Source organism: Glandiceps talaboti, chromosome 23, assembly GCF_964340395.1.
Source record: "Glandiceps talaboti chromosome 23, keGlaTala1.1, whole genome shotgun sequence".
Lineage (NCBI taxonomy): Eukaryota > Metazoa > Hemichordata > Enteropneusta > Spengelidae > Glandiceps > Glandiceps talaboti.
In genome coordinates, this window is record NC_135571.1 from 10,823,940 (window position 1) to 10,835,217 (window position 11,278).

An 11,278-nucleotide genomic window follows, 5' to 3' on the forward strand; every position below is an offset into this window, starting at 1 on the left:
TGTATATAAGATACAGTGGTAATTTACAAACTATCAACACAGCCTGATGTATTCACATCATGATGATAGATTTAGATTAATTTACCATGATTTACCATGAATTTATTGGGGTAGGAAGCCAATCGGGCTTTTAAAGACCCCTTACTGTTCTGAGGTGGTGATCAACAAATGCCTTAAACTGATTAACTGATGAAGCAGTAATAGCTGACTCCGGTAAACTGTTCCAAATATCAATGACTCTGAGACTAAAGAAATGTTTGCGAATGTCAAGCCTTGATCTGACCTTATATAGTTTCAAACTATGACCTCTAGTTTTAGTTGAAGAAACTTGAAAGAAAATTGCTGGGTCTATTCGAGTAAGTCCGCGGAAGATTTTAAAGACTTCTAACAAATCCGCCCTAACTCTTCTTGTTTCCAATGTCATCAAGTTTAAAGACTGCAATCTGTCCTCATATGCCAAACTCCGCAAACCTGGAATCATTCTAGTAAAGCGACGCTGCACTTTTTCAAGCAAAACAATGTCCCGCTTCGTATAAGGACACCACACTGGCGAGGCATAGTCTAAATGCGGACGAACTAAAGATTACAGTATACAGTAGGGATATTGGTGTGAAAACTAACTTGTTGTTGGATAAACATTTACAAAATGTAATCTCAAGTTGAGGTTGACATTGACATTGCTTTGGTCTCATCTACTGTTAACTATTGATACATTCATATAGGTATATATGTTCTGTTCATTTCAAAATAGTTAACATGCCATTGTTACATGGGTGCTTGCTTTTCAAAATTATCAAAAAGCTTGTCATAAAGGAAGGGTGTTAAATTCATTTTGCTAACTTCACCAATATCTTTGTGATTGCTCGTTAGAGTAAATTTAAGTTTATCGATAGTGATTGTTTTGTTAGAGTGAATTTAAGTTTATGCTATGCCTTGACAGTGAAAGGATGCCTCTGTTTAAAGTGAATATTTCAACTATATGTATTTTAAATTAGAGTTAACACAATATATAACCCATAAACTCATAAACTCTCCCCATTGGTATGATGTAGTTGACACATTTGAAGATATTTTAGACTGTAAGATATAGATGACCACCAGTTATATTGAAATCGTGACAAAAAGTACCCTGAGCTATCTTTAACAGTAGTCATTTACAACGTGGCACAAAATTTAATTTTAAACCTTGCTCTACTTTCATAACAGCAGTCTCATATTTTTTTCAATGACGTAATTAAAAAAACAACAAATTGTAAATTAATGGTGTAATAAATATACTTCAATAATTTTTTATACAAATAGTACAAGTGTTGATTATATTTAGTCGTCGCACAGTCTCCTGTCTGTACATAGTGCATACTATAATGATTAGGTGTGTTCTATTGTACAATCAAAAAACTATCTATTCATGCTAGTCTTGGCTTAGGTGGTCTAGCTGAGGTCTAAGTTACTGGTAATAGATCTCTGTAGTTACATGTGAACAATAAAAGTAGAAAAGTCTCTTACCGGAGTTTACCACCAAAGATATTTAGCGAATACTAGTAAAATACACCAACGTGTTCATCAAATACAGTAGGAGTTGTGCAGATCAATCCGACACACTGTTCTAACGAAGCCTTAAAACAACTTGGTACCAAGTACCGAAGTAATACATTGTCCAGGGTGTAACTGATAAATGACGGACTACGGACTTGGTCTACGTGTTACACCATTATTAAAATGTGCAAACTTTTGAGAGGTCAAACTGCAGGAAATAACTATTGGCTTTAAAACTATGAGATTTATTTATTGAATTCAGACAACTTGCCTTAAATTCCTACATCAAGTAATTCTTACCTAAGTTAAACAAAATATATCCAAACAGAATCAAAGTCAAGTTTCTGGGACCAACTTGATTGTGTATTAAATGCCATGCAGATGTAATTTACAAATTATTAATTTAAGCAACACAGCCTGTGTACATGATGATAGTTTAGATTACAGTATATAGGGATATTGGTGTGAAGACTCAGACTTTCTGTTGGGTAAACATTTACAAAATGTAATCTCAAGTTGAGGTTGACATTGCTTTGGTCTCATCTATGAAGCATTGTAAGCACTAATCTTAGCTATTTATACATTCATATAGGTATACCTAGTTAAAAATCTGAATATTCACTTCAAAATGGTGAACACGTCCACCCACATAAGCTTATGACCACTGTTACATGGCTGCTTGATTTTCCAAATTTTTAAAAAGTTTATCATAAAGGAAAGGTTTTAAATTGATTTTGCTAACTTCACCAATATCTTTGTGATTGCTTCATTAGAGTGAATTTAAGTTTACGCTATGTCTCGATAGCTAGTGAAAGGATGTCACTTTTTAAGTGATATTTTGACTACATGTATTTTTAATTAGAGTTATTACAAATATAACTCATAAACTCTCCCCATTGGTATGATCATGATGTAGTTGACACATTTGAAGATATTTTAGAGTGTAAGATACGTTGTGTTGTTCAGCCCTATCAGACTTCAGACTAAACCAGTAAGTGGTGGCTGATAGTGTGGTATGAATGTTGTTTCTTACAGACTAATAAGGAACTGTACAAAATTTAGATATAGACGAATACCAGTTACTTTGAAATTGTGACAAAAAGTGCCCTGAGCTATCTTTAACAGCCGCCACTTCAAATTAGCACAAACTTTAATTTTTAACCTTCCTCTAGTTTCATATCAGCAGTCTCATATTTTTTCCAATGACGTAATTAAAAAAAATAAAATTGGAAATCATAAACAGTGTCATAAATGTACTTCAATAATTTTTTTTATACAAATAGCACAACTGTTGGTTATATTTAGTGTTCAGTTTCTTGTCTGTACACACTATGTATACCATAATGATCAGGTGTGTTGTGTTGTGTTGTACATGTAAAAAGTATCTATTCATGCTAGTAGACTCAGGTGGTGTAGCTGATGTCTAGGTAGATCTTAGTAGTTACATGTAAAAAGTATCATGCTAGTGTAGGCTCAGGTGGTGTAGCTGATATGTCTAGGTATATCTTAGTAGTTACATGTAAAAAGTATCATGCTAGTGTAGGCTCAGGTGGTGTAGCTGATATGTCTAGGTAGATCTTAGTAGTTACATGTAAAAAGTATCATGCTAGTGTAGGCTCAGGTGGTGTAGCTGATATGTCTAGGTATATCTTAGTAGTTACATGTAAAAAGTATCATGCTAGTGTAGGCTCAGGTGGTGTAGCTGATATGTCTAGGTAGATCTTAGTAGTTACATGTAAAAAGTATCATGCTAGTGTAGGCTCAGGTGGTGTAGCTGATATGTCTAGGTAGATCTTAGTAGTTACATGTAAAAAGTATCATGCTAGTGTAGGCTCAGGTGGTGTAGCTGATGTCTAGGTAGATCCTAGTAGTTACATGTAAACATTAAAAGTAGAAAAGTCTCTTACCAGAGTTTTACCACCAAAGATTAGCGGATACTAGTAAATTACACCAAAGGGTCCGTCAAATACGGTACAAGTTGTGCAGATCAATCCAACACACTATACCGAATGCCTTAAATAACCTGGTAGTAGTAGTACCAAGTACCGAAGTAATAAATTGTCTGGACTGTAAGATACGTCATGTTGTTCAGCCCTATCAGGCTTCTTATTAACCAAATGAGTACTGGCTGAGCATCGTAGGAATGTCAGTATCTGTGCAGACTATAAATTGTCCAGAGTGTAAATAACAAATGGTGAACTATAGACATGGGCTACGTGTTGGTCTACGTGTTACACCACAATTAAAATGTGCAAAAGTTTGAGAGGTCAAACTACAGGAAATATCAACTATTGGATTTAGTAACTGAAGATTTTGTATGATTTGTTTCCAGGCTGTGTTTGTGTTTCTTTCCTCTATATCCCATAATATTGTTGGTGATATCTACCTTAATTATTGGACACAAAGAATGACATCTAGTCTAAGATTAAAAGTGTGTTTTTTCTTTTATCTGTCTGTAGTTCCCTATTGTGTTTGTCCAATAATGCCATATTGGATTGATTGATTGACTGACTGACTGATTGATTGATTGGTTGGTTGGTTGATTGATTGATTGATTGATTGATTGACACCTTGCCTTTCCTTTCCTACATCAATTTTTACCTTCAAACCTTATTTTCATATTTTAGATGAAAACTATCTCTAATCTAGATACAGTCAGATTTATCAGCTTGGTTTCATGATATATTTATATAAAAGTTATTTTACCACTAGCAGGAAATGTTATCTGTAATTGGTCAATAACCATTTCATGCCATTACCACCTGATGAAAACATTCAGTCTACTGAAGAAGTCAATCGAGTCTAGGTGAAATATTTGGACAAGGTAACACTTCCTTTATGTGATAATCTCTAATCTGATTGATAGAAACTGTCCTATCAGTTACACTAACTGCCGTCATCTTAAATCTAGAGGCTTGTCAACAATGTTATTGGTAAACATTCAATGATTAGCTAGCTGGTATCCACATTATAGCTAGCCCACCATATATGGTATTCACATTATAGCTAGCTGACCATATATGGTATCCACATTATAGCTAGCTGACCATATATGGTATTCACATTATAGCAAGCCCACCATATATGGTATTTACATTATAACTAGCCCACCATATATGGTATCCACATTATAACTAGTTGACCATATATGGTATTCACATTATAGCTAGCCCACCATAAATGGTATTCACATTATAGCTAGCTGACCATATATGGTATTCACATTATAGCAAGCCCACCATATATGGTATTTACATTATAACTAGCCCACCATATATGGTATCCACATTATAACTAGCCCACCATATATGGTATCCACATTATAGCTAGCCCACCATATATGGTATTTACATTATAGCTAGCCCACCATATATGGTATTCACATTATAGCTAGCCCACCATATATATGGTATCCACATTATAGCTAGCCCACCATATATGGTATCCACATTATAGCTAGCCCACCATATATGGTATTTACATTATAGCTAGCCCACCATATATGGTATCCACATTATAGCTAGCCCACCATATATGGTATTCACATTATAGCTAGCCCACCATATATGGTATTTACATTATAGCTAGCCCACCATATATGGTATCCACATTATATCTAGCCCACCATATATGGTATTTACATTATAGCTAGCCCACCATATATGGTATCCACATTATAGCTAGCCCACCATATATGGTATCCACATTATAGCTAGCCCACCATATATGGTATCCACATTATAGCTAGCCCACCATATATGGTATTCACATTATAGCTAGCCCACCATATATGGTATTCACATTATAGCTAGCCCACCATATATGGTATCCACATTATAGCTAGCTCACCATATATGGTATTCACATTATAGCTAGCCCACCATATATGGTATTCACATTATAGCTAGCCCACCATATATGGTATTCACATTATAGCTAGCCCCCCATATATGGTATTCACATTATAGCTAGCTCACCATATATGGTATTCACATTATAGCTAGCCCACCATATATGGTATTCACATTATAGCTAGCCCACCATATATGGTATCCACATAATATAACTAGCTGACTATATATGGTATCCACATTAAACCATGTCAGCTGACATGAAGAGTGAGAGAAATTTCCGATGAGGACAATAAAGTTATATTGAATTAAACAAATTCAACCCATCAAATGTTTATACAATGCTAAATAGTTTGGAGTTCATCTGACTTTATTTTGGATTGAAAGCAAACCATCACCTCTCTCTACACAGAGGAAAACTATACATCTTAATCCTCTGGTCTCTACGGAAACATTTAGTGTTAATATTTTCATATTTACAATTACGAATATGTTGTACCACAAATTATATGATATACCTGGGCAGTTTGGGATTGACAAAACAGAATTTATCAGATATACTTCTGTTCAAATGAAAATCCAGACTTTATTTGATTATGTTAAAGTGGCCATATGGATGAGGATAGGGTATTTATTTTGGATTTTTAATTTATAAAACAATTTTATCATGGCGTCCTACTGGAAAAATCAATGTGGGAACATATGCCAAGTCCTTGTTTGTAACTCAATATATTACAAAAGATTAATAAATGTGTCAAATGTTTATTATTGTACAGACAATAACAAACATTTTATACATGTTGTGGTTTTTTGCTATGTATTGAGTTACACAGACAGACTTGGTCTATGACACCAAAATTGAATTATTTATCTTGGGTTATGAGAGAGATTACAGATTTTGTGGTTTGGCCACTAGGGGGCGCTGTTCAAGAATCATTTTGGGGCCAGAAGTGAGGGTCATTGTAGGTGAGTATTCTATCGAAAAGACAGACACAAAGCTATGTGTTACCATGCACCAATCTGAACGGATTGATTTTTGCAAATAACAATAATGAAAACATACCAGACCAGTACTGTCATATTCCAGTATGTAATACAGCCTTGATTTATTCACTGTATCTTGCATTGTCATGACCAAATATGTATTTCTTCCCCTGTATATTTATTTTGTCAGAGTCAAAGACTAGACTAGTTCCGATCAAACTATTTCTGTGGCCCTCACCAGATATATTATCCAATCAACCTCCTTTTTGAAATGTATACATAAAAATGTTCTTCTGTTTTGTATCTGGTGAATAAACAAATTCAATTCAGTTCAATTTTAGCCATCAATCTGTCAATTCTAGGACATCCTCTCAAAATGTTTACTACTGGTAAGTCTGAATATATTGTTTATGTAATAAAAGTCACACATTTATATTAGGAAATGTAGACAGACCTATTCATTGTAGCAGCCCCCTTAGGTCAGTGTTAAGTAAACAATAACCAGGATTAAAAGATAACATGATCAATCAATCAATCAATCAATCAATCAATCAATCAATCAATCAATCAATCAATCAATCAATCAAATTTCTATAGACTGATTTCCAGAGCAATGTTCTGTTCAGTAGTACTGAATGGCTAAAGCACACCATATGCTTTAGTGAACAAATAAATCTTTAGTTTTGTTTTGAAACAATCCATCCAGGCTGGATGATTGGCACTGAAATGACAATGAATGACCTCCATAGGTGACTTGTCTGTCATTTGTTGTTGTAAGCAGATGATGAAATAATTTTTGAAGTTGTTGATATTTTTGTTGTGATTGTAGTTGGCTCCAATTAAGCTGAGTAGATATGGTGAAGATTTATTATTTTATCTGTACTACACACATGGAGGGGATGTATTACAGCATGCTGCTGCTGCTGAACTGTAAGTAGTATATTACAAACACAGCAGTTGTCTAATTGACACACACACACACATACAAGAAAAATGACTAGGGAACTCGGGTAGATCTTACCTACTTACCAAACTTAATGAAAACTCTCGCAGGGAACTCTAGTAAAATGACTGGGGAACTTTGCAGTAGTTTATTTCGACTTACCAAACTTAACAAAAACACTAGAAATAAAATATACATATGATTTCTCTTGTAGATATAACAGTGATTGGAGATACCACAAAGAGGAGAGAGTTTGGGTGACAAGGGCACCTGGTATGGAACCTACCGTTAAAACAAATACATATGAACGTGGAACTTACTATTTCTTTGACTGCCATGGATGGAGGAAAGTTGCTAAAGAGTTTCACTTAGAATATGACAAACTTGAAGATAGGCCACATTTACCACCCACATTTGGTCATAACCCAACAACAACAAACCAAGTTATGGTTCATTAGTTGAACTGTCAATCATGTCATGCTTTATTTAGTTTAGCTGTCAATCAAAATGATTGACAGCTGTCATCAGTCATAACTTAATTTCACCAGTTTACAGTCGTACATGTTTCATAAAAAGTAGTCCCCCTGAAGCTTGTTGGCTTCTCACTGACTTGAAGGAACAAGGCCACTATGTCAGTTTTATTTGTTAGCCCTGTCACTGACGTTGAAGTAACAAGGCCCCCTATGTCAGTTTTATTTGTTAGCTCTCACTGACTTGAAGTAACAAGGCCCTTTATGTCAATTATACTTGTTAGCCCTCTCACTGATTTGAAGTAACAAGGCCCCCTATGTCAATTTTACTTGTTAGCCCTCTCACTGATTTGAAGTAACAAGGCTCCTATGTCAATTTTACTTGTAAGCCCTCTCACCGACTTTGAAGTAACAAGGCCCCCTATGTCAATATTGCTTCTCGACTTCTCACTGACATAAAGTAACAAGCCTGTATGTGAGTTTCCTTGTCAGCTTAAATTCTCACCAACTTTGAGGTAACAAGCGCCCCGACCCCCCCCCCCCCCTGACCCCCATGTCAATTATACTTGTTAGCCCTCTCACTGATTTGAAGTAACAAGGCCCCCTATGTCAATTTTACTTGTAAGCCCTCTCACTGATTTGAAGTAACAAGGCCCCCTATGTCAATTTTACTTGTAAGCCCTCTCACTGATTTGAAGTAACAAGGCCCCCTATGTCAGTTTTACTTGTAAGCCCTCTCACTGACTTGAAGTAACAAGGGCCCCTATGTCAATTTTACTTGTAACCCCTCTCACTGACTTGAAGTAACAAGGCCCCCCCCCCCCCCCCCATATCAATCAATCTTTATTGCGTAACATCATGCTTTAGCGAGCATGGTAAAGCATACAAAAATAAGTAAATAAAATACAATCATTTAGCCAACTGCTATATTTTTTACATTAACAAGAAAGTTTCCAAGAGAAAGTTTATCATCTGCAGACAAAATATGCAAAAATTTACTTTTGTTATCTAAGGAATGAAAATTGTAATTACTTAATGAAAAAGAAGAAAAAAGTTTCTTCCTCTCATTTATGTAACGAGAACAAATAATTAAATGATGAAATTCATCTTCTACCATATTTTGACAAAATTTACAGAATCTTTCATCCGCAGGAATCTTAGGAGTACAACGCCTTCCTAATTCCATTTGAATGTTATAATCAGAAATTCTAAATTTAGTCACTAGTGTTCTATGAACAGGATTTTTAATATGAACAAGGTATTTCTCAAAAACAAAATCTGTTTTAAACAATCTATATGTTCTCAATTTGTTTTTATCAGTACTATTTCTTCTAATGTCATTATGTAATTCCCTGAACCAAGATTTACAAAATTCTTTACATAAATTATCATGAACTTTTTTGATTGTATAATTGAATTTGCAAAGATTTGACCAAATGCTGTTCTCACTATATTTATCAAGTAAATTTCTTTTATAAATGCCCCATTTTGAGTAACGCATAGAAGACATATAGGCTGCTCTCAGTAAACCATCTCCATCAACAATTAATCTATACCAATACTTGAGCATCAGTTTTATTACAGTGAAATTGATAGGAAAACGACCCAATTCTCCAATAATATCACACCTTGAGGCCTTTTTAGAAACCCCAAGTAAAAATCTATAAAAAGAAAAACTAACATCATCAAGAAAATTTCTTTTGCTAACAATTTCATAACCCCAAACTTCACAACCATAAGTCATAATAGGAACAATTAAACGATCAAAAAGATCTAGCGCAACGTCAATAGAAATACTCCCATTTGGAGAAATAGTTCTACGTAAACTAAACAGAGCTCTCATCGATTTAAGTTTTAAATTATTGAAGTTTTGTTTAAATTTACCATTAGCAGATATGATGATACCAAGATAACAGTATTCTTTTACAATGTCAAGTGTAATGCCATCAAAATAAAAGTTCACTCCCTTAATTAATTGATTTCCTTTATTAAATACAATGACTTTAGTTTTCTTAATATTGATTGTTAACTTCCACTTTGTACAAAAACAGTGTAATTTATCTAAGCAACTTTGCAACCCAGCTTTAGTTTCAGAGAATAATAACAGATCATCAGCATATAAAAGCCAATTCAGAGACAAAGTTGTAAGTTTTACAGGGCTATCATTCAAATCAAAAATTGATGGAAGATCATTTAAAAAAATATTGAATAAAGTAGGACTTAAGTTACATCCTTGTTTAACACCAACAAAAGATTGAAAATTCTTGGTAATACCAACACCCGTTTTAACACAGTATTGTACATTAAAAATTCATACATAGATTTGACAAGGTGGTAAAATTTACCATTTACACCATATTTTCTTAATTTCCAAAATAAACCTGTGCGCCAAACACTATCAAAAGCCTTTCGAAAATCTACAAAACAAGTGTAAAGATGTTTGCTATCATTACCTTCAACTGTAGAATAAACACATTTTTCAACTGCTGACTTAAGTACAAAAATATTATCAGATGTTCTTCTTTTAGCTCTAAAACCTGACTGAAATGGAGTGTAACGGTTATTTTCTTCTAGAAAATGAACAAGTCTGCTATTCAACACAGAAGTAAAAAGTTTAGCCAAACAACTATTGACAGAAATACCTCTATAGTTAGAAGGATCACATTTCGAACCAGATTTATATATTGGAACCAACATGGCATTTTTCCAGGTAGATGGACACTCACCAGAGTAAAGAATGACATTAAATAACTCACAAAGTGGCTTGAGTACGATGTGACTACCACATTTCAACATTTCATTCAAAATACCATCAAAACCTGGAGATTTACTAAATTTCAACCTACGCAATGCTTTTAATATCTCTAATTCACGAAACGAGACATTGAGAGTTTTGTCTATCCTACCATCGTCCAATTCCATAGAAAACAACTCACTCTCAATATTCTTAGAGGAAACGTCTGTAGATGATGAAGTATTCATACTCAATTTTTTGAAATGTTCAAACCACTCATCCGCAGTTACAGAAGAATCAACATTACAGTTATCTTGAGATGATAAATCTTTCAACAGTTTCCAAAACGAGTTACGGTCATTAGAGAATGCATTATTTAATTTTGAAAGTTTAGATTTTTTAAACTGAGACTTTTTCTGTTTGATTAATTTTTTGAAACTTTTTCTCAGAACAAAACATCTACCTTTTATAAAAGGGTCGTTTGGAAAAAGACTTAATAACTTCAAACATTGTTTTAAATCTTTACGTAAAGAGAAGCATGATTTATCAAACCATGATTGTTTTTTCTTTTTAGCTTTCTTTGACTTAATTCTAGGAGTAATTTTTCTCAAAGAACTATCTGAAACTTTATGCAAAATATTTTCAAATAAAAAAACAATATCATCACTTGTAGCATTATTACTACATGCTAAGTGAAGTTTATCCAAATCATTTTTTATTGATGAACTTGTAAGCCCTCTCACTGACATGAAGTAACAAG

At 34.0% G+C, this 11,278-nt stretch overlaps 1 protein-coding gene across 1 annotated transcript in view; it reads left to right on the top strand.

The window, feature by feature from the left end:
- LOC144452725 (CCR4-NOT transcription complex subunit 2-like) overlaps positions 1 to 7,772 on the top strand; it is an 8,917-nt gene extending 1,145 nt beyond the window's left edge. The window contains exons 2-3 of the mRNA XM_078143871.1: positions 7,201 to 7,301; positions 7,529 to 7,772. Coding sequence (XP_077999997.1) covers positions 7,201 to 7,301; positions 7,529 to 7,772 — 345 coding nt within the window. The remainder of the gene's footprint in view (positions 1 to 7,200; positions 7,302 to 7,528) is intronic.
- Positions 7,773 to 11,278: the final 3,506 nt, after the last annotated feature.